A 15,826-nucleotide genomic window follows, 5' to 3' on the forward strand; every position below is an offset into this window, starting at 1 on the left:
AAGGCAAAGGGTTGTAGAAGCCACAGTTGTGTATGCTGAATTCAACTATCTGTGCTGCCAAAGATCTAATCTCCTTGCCGCTGTTATCCTCCTTAATTTTTCTGCCAAAAGGTGATCTGTTTTCCAATTTGCCTCTCTTTTAAACACGCAAACATTGTGACTCAACTGATAGCCTAAGGTAGGGACAGGCTCATGTTAAAGTGACTTGAGGCATGTCTAGGGGTAAGAAAGTTGAAAAGCAAGAGGACAGGAACAGGTGTCTGGCTCGGTGACCCCCACCCTCGGCCAGGTGGGGGAGCCAAGCAAAACTTTTTCAACTCCAGACCTCTGTGAGGCTACATGCACCCCAGCCTCCCCAGCCTGTCTGCAACGTGGCCGCGTTCATCCGGGTCGCCCTCATATCCCCCACCTGACTCGCAAACTCTTCTGTACTTTCTCCAGGCCCAGTCGTATTCCAAGTTTCTCGATCCCAGGCTTCTGCTGCTCTTTACAAACCCTGAGATCCTACTGCTTCTCTGACTCCAGCTACTTAAGCCAAACCCCTTTGCAGGCTGAAGCCTCAGCTCCCCCGACACCGCCCGGCAACGGGGCGGAGGCAGGGCCAACTGCGGAACCGCCCCCAACCGCCTCCCAGGCTAAGCCATCGGGCGGGTGGCTGGGGTGCCTCCACCTCCTCTTCCTAAAGCGGCGAGGCGCAGCCGAGCGGCATCACTGGAGCCCAGGTCCCAGCCACTGCCTCACGTACAGCCCTGCATTCAGGAAGAGGAGCAACAGCACAGCTGGCTACTACCTCAGCGGCCAGACCACTGAGAGGTAAACTGAGTCCCACGGAGCAGTGCCGCGAACCACTCACTTCCCAGCAAGGGGTTGAGGAGAGAAGGCTTCAAGCCTCCAGCCCACTAACTCCACTTCTCTGCGTCCTTCCAGGCCCGGATCGAGAAGCCTGGGAGAGCAGCCGAGCTACCCCCGTAGGAGGAGCCAGTCTGAGCCTAAGGCGCCACCACCGCAGAAGCAGCGCGAAGTAGCAGTCGCCTCCATGGCCCACTCACCGGTGGCTGTCCAAGTGCCCGGGATGCAGGTGAGAAAGCCCAGGCCGCCTCTGCCACCCACGTGACTGCTCCAGAGCCCCGCTCTGGGCACCAGGGACCAGGGGCAGCCACCGGGCAAACCTGAAGGTAGGGCCAGATCTCTCTCCAGGTGACCCCGAAGTAAAGCTCGAGGTGTTTCCTGGTGTCCGGGCTAGAAGGTGCTTTGCACGGGAGAGATTGGGGCGACTGGGGCGCGACAGTAAATGAGGGTTGGGGCTGACAGGGAGGGGTGCACATATAAAAATAGGCCAGAACCATAGGCACCTGTGCTTGTTGGCTTGTGGATCGTGGCACAGTTGAGGACTGTGGGGAGGAGGGGTGTCCCAGAACTTAACCTAGATGAGATGGAGGGATCTTGGAATGTGTGGGCTAAAACACCCAAGCAGTGCCCCCCACACGGCACCCACACAGAAGTTGGGGCGGAGCAACACCAGCAGTGGTGGTGGCACTGAATTGGGCTCTTCCTGTGTGCAAAGAGAGAAGAGCAAGACGACTTCTTTTCCCTTTCAGTGCTACTTAAAGCAAACTTGTATTTTGCTCCCCCACCTGGTCCAAAGGATAGTGTTGTAAAGAATGCAGGGTACCTGCGGGATGACTTCCCAGGCCCATCTCCCTGGGTCTCTCATAAGGTGCCGAGCACATGTATTAAGCATTTGTTCAGTCCAAAGGACTACTGAGTGGGACCCAACTTCCTATCCCAAGTCTATTCAGTTCCCCACCATTATAGTATGATTTAATTAGGGGAAAGCTATGTCAACAGGCTTTTTACACATCTTGTGTTCACTGTAACTTTTAAAACCATTTGCATTTGACCCCCACTGCATGGTAGCATAAACAACCCCTTTATGAAGAATAGTTCAGAGGCTAAAAATACTGACACTGGTTTCTTGTGACCTTCTAAATATGCTAAACCAACCAACCAAACTTTTTTTTTCAAGTTAGAAAATGTCTGGAACATTGCGTAACTTACGTTTCTAGTAGGAATCAAACTTGGATTGGGGATTCATTTTACTGCTTGATGCATGAGTGTCGTCTTTTGCCTTGGAAACTGGTCTCATTTTATGCATGATCACAAAGGTGATTTTAAAAATCCTTTCTTTTCAAAGGGGCCATTTGTGTAGGACGTACATCTACCCTGCATTTGGGGCAGGTCTGGGTTGAGACTCAGGAAATTTGCGTATATTTAATAAAATTACAAAGGGGGGGATGTGAAGTAGGAAATAGTAGGGCTTTTTATGTTATTAATCCGTTTAAGCTTTCCCAGTGCTCTCAACTTTTTTCTCACGCATTCTCATTCCCTGGCTCCCTAACTACTCTGCCCCACACCCCATTCATTCAGTTCTACCTTTGGTTGTATCTAGAGAAGTTTGCAATGGGAACTAGAGTTTTGCTCTGTCTGGTCTGGAACAAAGTGTGAACTTTCCCGTGCAAGCTCTGCTTTCCATTATGTGGAGAAGTAGAACTTTACATATGTAATATTTGTCGCTCAGGGGCTCCACGCTTCTCAGCCATTGTGTGCGGCGCCCTCCTGCATGTGTCCTCAGTAGTGCCTCTCATTCATCAACTTCTTGATTCTGGGGAACTCTGTGTGCTCAGGAGAAAATGGGTTCTGGTCTTTATTTCATTTGTCTTGACTTTATTTGATTTATGTGGTTTCTGGTCTTTATTTCATTTGTCTTGACTTTATTTGATTTAGATAGTTTACGAACTGCTTGCTGTTCAGAATTTTCGTGTTGCTCTCTGCTTTGTTTAATTATCAGAGCGGCTATTTCTTGGATTTTTAATTCTTACTTAAGGTGGGTTCAAATGTGAATCGCATATTTGAAATTATCAACTTTGCCTTGCATGGTATGTCTTCCCAAAGTTGTGGTTACTTTGTCAAACCTTAGTTGCATAGGGCAATCATCTCAGTTCTGGCCAAGATGCAATAATTATTGATTTGCCACCCTCTCCATCTAAATGAAGCAGCAAATTCTCAAAATTATTTCCACTTTTCTTTCTAGATGTGGTTCTGAAGCACTTGCTGTAATATAAAAAAGAAACCTTTCCCTACTTAAAATTATACAGTGACCTAAAAAAATTTACAGCATGCAGCATAACCCTTTAGCATGGAGTACTTTTGTTTTCTTTTGCAAAAAAAATGTGATGTGGAAATATATCCTGAGATTATAATAGTCTTCTAGAGTTTTCTTAGAGCTAGGAGAAAGCAACTTTTAGGCTGTTTAGGTAGCAAGAAGACTTGAATTTGCCATGTGTTCTTTAAATTAATGTGAACTATTTCCTAAAATCAGGGCGAAGTGATCGACCAGCCTGTACGTTTTTAACTGTTTCTGTTGGCGAGTTATGAAGATTGATGGGAAAAATGAGTTTTCCAGAAATTAGAAGCAAAATTACTTTCTCCACAATGTTTTTCTCCCTCTGAGGAGAGATGTCGAGCAGAAGCCAAGCTACCTGCTCTGTCACTTAAGATTCAGCATTGCGCACTTTCAAACAAAGACATTTCTGTTGCCACTAGTTTAAAATATAAAAGAAACTTGGAGTGAAGGAAGAAAACTCAGGATTTGGTCCAATTCAAATTCATCCTTTATGAAATTAGTCCCTCAAAATTTATATTGTTATTTTTGTCCTATTATACTCAATGTCTAGGAAATGATTTTTTTTATTTAACTGTGCACTTTTTTAAGTTTGTAACTAAAGGAGTTTTCCATCCCAGGAACTGTGCTCTTGAACCACATTTAAAGTACAAACTTAAAAAAATAATAAACCAATAAAGCCGCTTTTCTCCACCGAAATATTTACTCTTTAGTGATTTAAAACAGATTTTTATCTTTAAAGTTGTCAGTTAAAATTATATTTGAAAGTTTAAGGTATTTCCCTTAAAGCTTGCGTGTTTTAAAACAAATACGCAAAAGCAATTTTCAGTCTTTCATAATGTTTAGGTGAGAGAATAAAGTTAGACATTCAACTGAATGTAAGAGTTATCATGTTATGCTTAGTGCTATGTCTTTCACTAAAGAAACAAAGTTTCTTACTTAAAGAATTCTAAAATTGGCTCTTTTGTGTACCTTTAAATATGAAAAGGATAGTTCAACTTAACAAAGGCTATTTGAGATATCCATGAAAATGAAATTTTAGTATTAATAAACACTTTTGAGGACTTTTAACTAAATAAAAAACATTGCCTGACATTGGTGAACCTAGTAGTGGCTTCTAGGAAGGACCAATATAGAAATATATGAACTGCCCTTAAAGAATTATCAAGCAATATCAAGTCAGTGATCTTACCTCTGTAAAGTACAAAAAGGGTTTATGAATAGAAGAGTTGAGGTCTTCCAGAAGGTTAGCTGACCCTACAGTATTGTTTGGATTTAGGGTAGACATTTCCAAGTGAAGAAATACACTTATCCAAGGTATACATACATATATATTCAAGGGCCTGCCTGCATGTTTAAACATACATGCACATAGAGTCTTTAAAAGTGAAATAAAATAATCTGGGTGATAATGAAGTATTTCTCTAGAAGAATAATAAATAAATGATAACTTTGAAAATCTGGAGTGGGATTATATAGTAGTGGCCTTTGAATGCTAGGGAAAGAGTTTAGCCTTTGAAATAGCCATTGAACATTTCTGTGTAACAGCACTCAATAAACACAGTTATATATAGGAAGAGAAAACTCCATATTGGATGAATAAGTGTACTGGAGAGTTTGATATTTAGATCAGTTTGGTCTGCAGATGCTACTTTGGTCGGACAGTCATAGCTATGCAGTTGCAATGGATCTTACATTAACAGGTTGCCTTCCATAACCCTTGGTGCTGTAAAGAAAAAAGACATTGCGTAATGTAATGGTTAGCTAGTTACAGAAGGAGAAGTGCTATAACTACAGTACATCTGAAGGAAATAAGTATGCAATGCACAAGAGCCAGACCTGGAAGGAAGCCAACAATTCTGCTCCATGCTTGTGGATTTTGAGGTAGCAATGGAATGCCACTATAAGATGTCCAACATAGGACTAGAGATGTAGAACTGGATCTTTAGCCATTTGTTAATTGTTTACTGAGCATCTACTATATAACTTGCCAGCATTTTACTAAAAGATAAAAAGATGAAGAGCCATCAAGATGAAAGAGGTTCATAACATCAGTGAGAATATGGGAAGTCAAGGCACTCATGGGACAGGAAACACAGGTTGCAATAAAGATGCCTGAGAGGATGAGAAAATGGTAAGATAGGGAGTGTGATTAGCTGGAGCAAATTCTTTCATAACTGTCACCCAGAAGCCTGAAATGATATCAGATTCCAGCATTTGGAGTATTGTCTCCTCATTTGTTTCTCAGTACTCAGTCAGATTTGCTGGGAGGTAGCAAGAGGTGGGAAGCATTGCCTTGAACTTAGGAACCCTGTGTTGAGTGGTTGAAGCCAAAGCACTAAATATGATGATAACTGGAACACAGTAATCCAAGCCAATTGTTAGCTTGGAGGAGTAGGGGTAGTTGTAGTTTGAGGGCTTTCAGACTAGAGGCTATTAGGGAAAGTAAATAGGAATTGGGCAGAGTATAGTATGTGAATTGAATGGGAAGGAGGGTCTAGAAAAAAGTCCATCGTATACTTCCCCTTCTTTAAGTATGGAAAATCAGAGCATACAGTTTGCCCAGTGCTTAAGAGCCAATGAGCAGTGAGGTGCTGTGTTGTTTTTATTCTGCTTTTCTTTTATTCAATGACCTTGTACAATTGTCTACAAAATTAGCAATAATAAAAGCTGTGTTTCAGCTGACCTGACAAGGGTTAGCTCTTGAATCCCAGACTGATCAAGACCCCCTGAACGTGGGTGTGAGTGAGGAGGCCTAGGTAATCTATTGGGCCTTGGGTAGTAGATCAGTATTTATCCTGGGTATACAAATGGACTTTGGGCTCCCATCCAACAATGAGAGATGCACTCTCACCCTGGACTCTCGGGGGAGGGTCGAGGCCCTGGCCTGGATGAAATGACAGACTATGGATACCCCCATGGAGGGCCTCACCCTCCTTGGGGAAATGAGGGGATATTGGAGGGGTTGGTGGGAGGGCACGGGAGAAGGACAGGGAAAAGAAGAGGGACCTGGAATTGACAGGTGAAGCAACCTTGTTTCTAATTTAAATTTAAAAATAAAAAATATTGCTAGATTCAAGGGGGAAAAAAGCTGTTTCCTTTGCCTCAACAAGAGCTTGTTATGATGGAGCTATCTGCAGAGTATACTAGGAGCGCCTGTTCATGCTGCAAACACCATCACCATCTCATCTCTCTCCACCTTGATAACCAAATTTTTTTCATTGAAACCAAATCCTGACTACCCCACTTCCTCCAATCAGATCCAAAGTCCCATGCTCACTTTCCCATATTTTCCACCTTGGACTGCTCTCTATAGATCTAAACTTAGTTTAACTATTTCCCACCAAGATATCCCATTTGATCTGCTGCGTTAGTTCCAATTCACCAATCACTGCTTGGCCCAACCTTACCTGACTTTTCAGGTCAAAATCTTACTATCTCTAAGGACTTCCTGAGAATTGCCAAGCTATAGAACCTCCCATTTTCATACGATTTCTATCTGCTTTCAGCTGCAGACAGTGCTCGATTTGTAACCTGCCTTCGATGTTCTTTAAATGTGTTTATTAGGGCTGGAGAGACAGATGACTCAGCGGGTAAAGTCTTTGTCACAAGAGGACTTGAGTTCATACCCCAGCACCACATAAATACCTGGTGGGGGTGACAGTCTGTCCATAGTGTGAGTAGTGTTCAGAGTGCACACACATATACATACGGAAAAATAAATAAGCTACGTATGTCTACAAAACTAGGCTGTAAATTTCTGCAGTTCTGAACTTTCTGGATTTTTTATACCATCATCGATGAGTTTTTACATAGATAAAACAATAAATATAAACAATAGTTGCTAAAATACGTCTATGAATCTTTATACACAGAGGCGGCTAATGAGCATACTATAAACTATTTCTGCCTTTTAATGTCTGGCTGTTTTGTAAATATGTTGTGAAATGCTTACGGTGTGTGGACCATAAAAACAAATCTAAATGTATGCACTAGAGACTTTACACTAGTTAAAATGATTTTAAGGACTAATATATTATGTCAAGCATGATGTATTTTGGAATTAATCAGCTGTCCATGCTCTGAAACTGCCTTCCACTTGCCTTCCCAGGTCTTTGGGAGAAAAGGAGAGTCTGATGGCTTTCCTTCTAAGTGGGACTGATTTCAGAGAAACTTCTGTCTTTGGGAAAAATGGTGTCCTCTGCCCTCATCTCTTCCGCTTTGCCTTTTCATTTGAGTTGCCATTTTCATTGTCCCTTAGGATTGTTTGCCTGGTGATTAGGACCTCCCCACCCTGTTAGTGTCTGTATTCTGTTTACCTCCAGCTGCCTAAACTACTTCCTGAGGCTTCTTTATTTCCGAATCCCAGCTATCACATTGGAATCAGATCATTTCATTCACATCAAAGTATTTTTGAAAAAACGTTTATTTTTATGTGTATGAATGTTTGCTGCATGTATGTATGTGCACCATATGTGTGCCCAGTGCCCCCAAGAGATGGTAGATCCCCTGGAGTTAAAGCGGGTGATAAAGCCTCCATATAGGTGTTTGGAACCAAACCGGAGTCCTCTGAAACAGTAGCAAGAGTTCTTAATCACCAAGGCATTTCTTCCTCCTGTATTGAGGTGATTTTGACTGAGACTTCAGTGTGTGGACTCTCTTGTAATGGTCACATTTTACAGGGACTCATGACTTAACTAAATGGAAATTTCGTAGTAGAATTTCAAACATCTAGACACTCCTTTTTTATTGAGTTGTGTCTTCTGAAAGAGTGGAAGTATAACTGATTCTGTTTGTTGTTAGAAAATGGAACTAGGAAAATTAAAATAGCATCATTATTAGATGTGATACAACAAACTCCTGTTTGTCTCTTGTAATTAAGACTCAAAGACTTCCCACTAAATGCACATATAAAACAATGTCTTTAGAGGAATATCATGAAGTCCTTTTATTATTATTTGTTTATTCATTTAATTTCTGTACAATTCATGATAGAACCCATGGCATGCTAAGTAATTGATCTAGTATTGAACTACATTGCCAGCTCCTCATTTTAAGATAAACAATAATAAAATACCCACACCTAAAATTTTAAGCCCGTGTTACATACACATTTCTTACTTGGTCATCTGCCTCTTTAAATAAGTTATTGTGTTTATAGAAATCAGATATTTATGATACCAACTAATTCCCATCAAAACTCTTAGGAAATAAAAAGAGTGTCTGAAGGAAAGTACGTTCAAAATGGAATTTAAAAATAAGAAGGCTGTCATCCTAGCCCTAGCTGACTTTATTCATGGTCCTTACCTGCCTTTCCCAACCTTTGTTACAGCAGGGAAATCACCTGATACGAATGTTCAGAAACTTGGGCCGGCTTATTTCCACAGTAAATCCTGTGCTCTATTCCTTTTCACAACACCTCCGCAACATATCCCTACTGGGGCTAGAGAAAGCTGCAGGATGCTGCCAAGACCTCTCCTTAGTCTCTTCTGGACTTGTTCCGGCATTCCCCTGACAGCAGCCTACTGGCTTTTCTTCTTCATTTATCGTAAGATTGTGGATTTCAATGATTCAAATATCAGATTAGCCATTAGAATGGCATACTTTTGGATACTCTGGCAAAATTAGAACACAGTTGTGGTTCATACTTCCTGAGCCTTTTGGGGAGAAAAACTGTAGACAACTTAGATGAAAGAGATGAAATATTTGAAACAATGTGTTCCCCCCCCCCTCCACCGCTCAGCAATCACAGTATCTAGGCAAGGGTTCTACCATAGAACTGCACTCACAACCTCTGATTATATTTTAAGTGCTGAATATCCACTTATTTGATCGAGTTCCTTTCCTAATGTATTGTTGAGAAAATGAGGCACTGTGTTTTATGCTTTCATCCTAGAAAATGTTTACAGAAAAAAACTTTTCAACTCTTTCTCTGTGGCCCTTGTAACAGGGATTTCTGTTGATGGTATTTTCCATTTCTACACAAAATCTGTTAAGGAGAAAGTTGGGGGAATCTAAGGCCTTCCTGACTTAAAATTCAAAACATTGAGACAAGTGAGCTTGAAGTCAACCATGATGGCTTTAAAATTGTGTTTATTAAAGAACAATAGGGTGTCTAGCCAAAGAATAACAGTTGCTTTGGATTAGAGGAGCCGCTTCCTAGCATTAGTGGAATGAAGTTTCAGGAGAATTTGAAATGTATACCACACTAGATGTGTTCAGTCATTTCGAAGTATACTGGTGAATTGCTCTACCAGATTTCAGTGGTGCCGGGTAACATAATCCTAGGAGTGAATTTTTTGGCAGGTGGTGGAAATGCTTCAAGGACATCTAGAAGCATCCCGAGTTTTCTTTGAAAATGCATTTTTGAGCTGCTCTGCTCCAGCATTTTTTAAAAAAAATTCTCCCTCCCCTAGATTTCCATTAAACCACTGGATTTGGGGCATATCGCCTTACAGCACGTATATTAAGCTAGGCTTAGCTATTTGATGCAGTCGAGTTTGAATATCAGAGTAACAGGTGATGGGGGAGGGGTGAGCAACGTAGATAATCAGGTGGGGTGTGGGTTGTTATTAATGCAAGGAAATTGGAAGAAGCTGAGCCAATCAAAACCAGAAAGTCAGAATTTCTTCCCAAACTCTCTGCCCACCAGAGCTGGGAAAGTTTTTGGATTCCTCAGTCTCAATTTCCTGCTGCCTGCCTTAACTTTAAGCAGAAGCACAAAAGAAACCAACCAGGAAAACATGCACACATGCTACTAAGTATGGCGATAGAAAGGAGAACTTTGACCTCATGTGGTTACAGAGTCTATAGTCAGAGTGTCTAGCCGCCCTGGGGAAAGAAAACTTTTTCAAATGTTTGCTTTTAAATGCTACTGACCCCATGGAGAAAAGGGTTAGCAAATTCATTAGCTCACAACTATTTACTTCTTCAGTTTACACCCAAATTGCTCGTTTGAAATTAGCTCAGAGCCTTCCTATGTGGCACACAGTAAATGGAAATAGATCAATCTTTCCCCGGCTGGGTTATGCTGCCCAAGGTTTAATGTTTTTATGTTCTCATTCTTCAAGACATACCTGGTTCTGAGCTCAGGTAGATAGGAGTACCGGCTGTTTCCAAAGCTTGTTTTGACTGGAGCATAGGACTTTGTGTTCATCTTCTGAGACATCAAACATACAAGAGATTTTCTGACTTCAAGAAGTTCATAAACTAGAATGATTGGCCATCTGTGTATTGAGAAATTTGACAGTACAGACTGAAACCAATGCATCTTAAATGAGATAGATTCTGCTACAGAAGCATCCCAAAGAAGATTATGGTAGAATACTGTTACTTATAAAAAGAAGTTCATGAGAGAAGAAATGCATACACCAGAGTTTTGAGGTAGGTAGTAGTTAGAATGAACTGTTTTGGACACATTATAAAAAGTCTTGAATGTCAGACTAAGACATTTACTTACGTGATTAATCTTTAGTCGGTTATCAGAAGTTATTTAGCATGATGAGTGTTTGTTTGGAAGTTCGTTTAAAATTAAAAAAAAACAAACCTGCAACAGCCTGAATGGAGATAGAAAAGATTTGGAGACCTAAGTGTTTGATCTAGGGCAGTGGTTCTCAACCTTCCTAATGCTGTGACCCTTTAACAGAGTTCCCCATGTTATGGTGACCCCTCAACCATAAAATTATTTACGTTGATAATTCATAACTGTAATTTGCTACTGTTAAAAATCATAATATAAGTATCTGATATGCAGGATATCTGATATGTGAACCCCACAAAAGGATCATTTGACCCCCCAAGAGACCAAGACTCACAGGTTGAGAACCGCTGATCTATGACAACGAAGCTCAAACTCCAGTCTGCTAAGAAACCCCCAGGAGGGGTTAAAAACACCAAAGGCTGGTCCCATCCCCTCTGGTTCTGATTCTGGAGGTCTGAGGTAGAGTCTGGGAATTTGCATGTCTAATAAGTTCACAGATGCTGTGTTGGTTCGGGGCCTCTTCCGAGCTCCACTCAAGGTATTTACAGACCTTGGTGACTAATTGAATGTGGGAATTGGAGAAGCATGATGAGAGGGTCAAGAATCAGATACACAGCTGAGCTTTGAAGAGAATCAGCAGAAGGCCAGATGTGAAGTGCTGGTTCACACAGCCAAGCAGAAGCAATTAGTAGCTGGTTTGTTCAGGGGAGAAAATGGGAACCTGGAGGGAACTGATAGAAGAGAAATGTGTGAGAGATGAAAATAACAAGATTTCCAGTTATCCCTCCAAGGATGTGAATACAACTGTGTCCGAGTTCTACAGCTTCAAAAACAAACAAACAAATAAAACCCTCCCTCTTCATCCATGATTTGTTTCCTTCCTCGAGGTATGTTTGCATCTTAGGAAACGTCCGTTGTCATTTTTATTGATCATTGACTCCTGTATGCTGTAAGTAAAGAACTTCTCTGCTTTTATTTATCAATTTATAATTTTTAAGTTTTGTTATATATAATATATATTTAACTTCTATCTGAGAAAAATGTTCATTTAGTGACATGCTTTAATTAGCTTGGTATCAAACTAATTGGCTTCAATGGTGTCATGTTACAAAGCATTCCCACTCTGGGTAAGATTCTTTAGGTGAGAAATTTTGGCATATACAAACTTTCTGTGGAATTCTGATACCATGCCCAGCGTGCTTCTGTGTTTTCTGTAGTAAACAGCTCAGCAAATTATCTTGCTGATGCAAGCACTTACTAAGAACATGAAATCTGGTTAAAATGAGGTAGAATGCCATGATTATTAATGCCAATATTTCTAAATTTGGGATTTTTAAGACCTTTTGCAATTTTCAAAACAGTATCACGTTTCATTATTCAGAATCCCCCTCCAGCTTGCTATTGTACACCAGCTCACCCAAATGGACCCCCTCAACCAAGCAAACGGAATCTATCTAGGATGCTATTATAAAAAATGTTTATTTATAACCATGCCACTCAAGTCAACTTGTGATTAAATATGTAAATTTCTGGAAAGGAGAGGGAGTTAATTCTGAATCATTAAAGAAATATCAAACCAGTTCCTAAATGGCCTTTCTGCTCTGTAACACATTCCCTAGACCTGTCAGGTTAGTATGTTAGCACTTGCCAACAGGTACTATGTAGGAAAACCAGAGTCAAGTTCAAACAAAGTATTAGAATTGAAAACAAGGGAAGCAAATATTTAATGAGTTTGCCAACTCCAAACAATGTGAACAAACTTGATTACCCACTGTACCAGTGTTGTATTAGATCATTTTTCAATTTCTAAAATGAACACAAGTTAACAACAAAAAGTAATCCATCCTTCAGAAATAAAAATTGACCACCAATAATGATATGCAAAACAGCACATACAGCAATTTCTCCTACAGTATTTTAATCCATGGTTATTCATCATTAGAATAAACCCATATAGTCACTGTTTCCCTATATTAGAGAATATAACTACTCAAGATGTAAAAATCTATGTTTACTCTATGCCCCTTGCTTTAGTGAACATCCATTAACTAGAATAAAGATTGTTAACTTTAATTTGTGTTGGTGAATATGATTGATGGATTGATGGATGAATAGATTAATGTATATATGTACTTACACATACAAGGGTATTGCACAGGAAATATATTTTGCATTTGAAAACACTTTTTTTAAAAAGAAGGCTGAGTATAAAGTGAAAAAAGATGATATTGTCAGTAAGTTCAAGAAACAGACAAATATGACTTGATAATGACATTTAAGAAAGTCTGCACATAATGGAAGCGAATGAAATTTATAGAAAAGTTGTGTATTTGTGAGAATTTGTGGCATTCCTGGTATTAGCAAATATTTCTGTTATTTGAAAGATCTGGAGAATGTAGACTGTCATTTAGAATGTTCTCTCTAAGGTAACATATGTGTACACATACCTGTGTTGAAATGCTAGCCACTTCGTTGTGACACATGTTAGTTACATTTAACTGTGACTGGTTCTTTCTGATTTTGTTGTCTTGCTGTTTAAACCCCGTCATTCTCAAGGAAATTGAGCTCACAGCAGTCTGTTCCATACAGATCATGAGAATTGACTTTTAATGAAATTCGATGGCAATGTTAAGCAGTTTCAGAGAATTAGAATTGAACATTATGTTGGATTACATTTATCAAGATTCCCAATATTCTGCTTAATTTCTCCCATAGAACACTCTTACAGAGAATCATTGCATCAAAGGAGCTGCCTTTGATAACTCAAATCTGTTCCCCTGTTAGTAAAAGCAGCGACACTGGGCAATATGCAAATGATTTATAGTTAACAGAAACTCATTGTCATTGTCCAAGCTAATTCTGACGCTAAATGTATTAGAGATGTTTCACACTGTGGATTCTAAGGTGACAGGGAATAGAGGAAACCAGATATAGGAGTCTGACTTAGTCACAAACAAAATCTTGTACCAGGAAGCTGCTTTTTCTTCCAACTGCTCACTTATTTATTTATTTATGAAAAAAAGATCTTTTTTTTTTTTACTTTGTCACTGACTTCCCATAAGGCACATAAAATGAAAACATGGGACTCAAGTAGTTAAGAATGAGTCAGTTTTGAGACTTTAGCATAGGTGGCACCTCCATGGTTGTCTTTTCAGACTGATTTCTGATAATAGTAAGTGAAAAAACTATTACCTTTATTTCTCAGAGTTGTCTATCTTCTGAGGTTCAGGCATCGTTTTTGGAAACCCTGCTTAGGGAAGGTAGCAGTTCCTAATACCAGGGGATTACTGCTGTCTCCAGGGCAAACAGAAAATGTACGTGAAGGAAAACGGTGCTGGACTCTGAGAGCACAGAAAGACACAGTATCCAAGGAGGGGCAAAGTAGTCCTTTGCTTCAAAGATTTAGAATTTTGTTTATTTTGTAAGAATGGGAAATTTCCTTACTTTCTGCAGAGTGGAGAAAAAGCAAAAAGAAAAGGAGATTGAGGAGGTAATAGTAATTATTATTTTTTACTGTTGCTTATGACTTCTGTGATGTAAGTTATATTTGCACAATTGATTTGTAATGGCAAGAAAATGTCTGTAAAGAGGATTTTGGTGGGATTGAGGGAAAGCTTGTGAATGATTGGGGGGGGATAAGTGATGACAACAGGGTGATGATTTTAACTGTTTTCTCATTAAGACGTGCAAGTTTGGTTGTATGCATATCGATCTAAGTAATTATTTCTAGATACCTATAATCATTTTAGGTGCTCTTATCCCCTTGTGTAGCCAAAGGCATAATTTCCATTTAAGCAAGGAAAGATTCCAAAATAGCATGGATTTTATTTGGTTCATTCGGACTGCTGTTTTGTGGGGAGGAACGGCAAAAGAATGATTCTCACTTTGAAATGATTGGACTTAATATAGTGGCTACATTTTCAATACATTCTGGCATTTAAGGTCTCCCTGGAGGAGGGATTAGAATAGTTCTTTAGAGCACTTCAAGATTGAAGGACATCCCTGATTTACTTTGAAATAAGTTTGCCTAGTGACTGTTTGATTTGTATTTTTGCTGAGAAGAGTTCAAGGTGTAGTCATCCAGGTTTTTTGGGTTTTTTTGGGGGGTGCTTCCTCCCTTAGGAGCACCTAATGAATATTGAATATTATATTGTTTCTATTACTGATTTAAATCTGCAATAGTTTAAAGGGTATAAATGTCTTCATCCTTTCAGATATAAAAAAGGAAACAGAACTGAACCCACTTGTTTCTCCTGGGGGTTTTAGTGCCGGCTGCAGTTCCAGGATAGAGACAGCTCTCTCCTGTTGCTCACCGCATTTCTCTCTGAATCTGGGTAACAAGAAGCATTTTAATCTGATTGCTCCAATGTGTTTTTTTATGACAGTTTGACATCCAATTACAATGTCAGGGATTGAGCCTCTGGTTGATAGATAAGGCACAGTTTTAGGTTTGCTAAAATACTCCCTTAGCTGAAAAGATGGAGTCTTGGTTAACATAAGCAAGTATTTACTGAGCTTGAGGATTGGATTTTTTTAACCCCAGATGGGCACTAAATTGTTTCCTCTTAACTATGAGGATGAAGAATTCAGTACACTCTGTCTCCCTGTGGTCTAGCACCTACTAAACTGTGATGTGAGCAGACTATACCAGTAACACTCAAGTTATGACTTTGGGGGATTAGAAACTAGGACCAAGGCATTGTGCTGTTTAATCATAGTGGATTCTGTTTAGTTTGCTGTGCTTTAGTTAATTTTGTTTTCACACAGAATCTTACAACATAGCTCAGGATGGCCTGGGGTTTGTAGCAATTTTCCTGCTCAGCTTTCCAAGTGCTGGGATTACATGCCTGATGCACCATATCTGGGCTAGTTATTGTTTGTTCAAGTATTTATACAGTCAAGAGTCTACATACCCATTCCAAACAGATTTTGAATGAGATGTGATGTATTTTCTGTGAAGACAGTTAATGTACAATTAATTTTTAACCGATGAATCAGTTTCCTACTAAGAGGTAAAGCTATAATGTTTGTCATGCAATTGAGATAGAGGAAAGGGGCTTGAAGATTGAAATTTGACATTTTACATTCTCCCATAGTAAATATTAATAAATGGCTGTGTATTTGGTTTTGTGTTTTTGAGGCAAAGCCTAGCTCTATAGTCTAAG

The 15,826-nt window shown here is 39.8% G+C and overlaps 1 protein-coding gene across 1 annotated transcript in view; it reads left to right on the forward strand.

Moving 5' to 3' along the window:
• Positions 1 to 643: 643 nt before the first annotated feature.
• Stk26 (serine/threonine kinase 26) overlaps positions 644 to 15,826 on the forward strand; it is a 54,432-nt gene continuing 39,249 nt past the window's right edge. Inside the window, exons 1-2 of the mRNA XM_040744620.1 lie at positions 644 to 813; positions 928 to 1,078. Coding sequence (XP_040600554.1) covers positions 1,037 to 1,078 — 42 coding nt within the window. The 5' untranslated portion in view covers positions 644 to 813; positions 928 to 1,036. The remainder of the gene's footprint in view (positions 814 to 927; positions 1,079 to 15,826) is intronic.

Source organism: Mesocricetus auratus, unplaced genomic scaffold (genome assembly GCF_017639785.1).
Source record: "Mesocricetus auratus isolate SY011 unplaced genomic scaffold, BCM_Maur_2.0 Super-Scaffold_100003, whole genome shotgun sequence".
In the NCBI taxonomy this organism is placed as follows: Eukaryota; Metazoa; Chordata; class Mammalia; order Rodentia; family Cricetidae; genus Mesocricetus; species Mesocricetus auratus.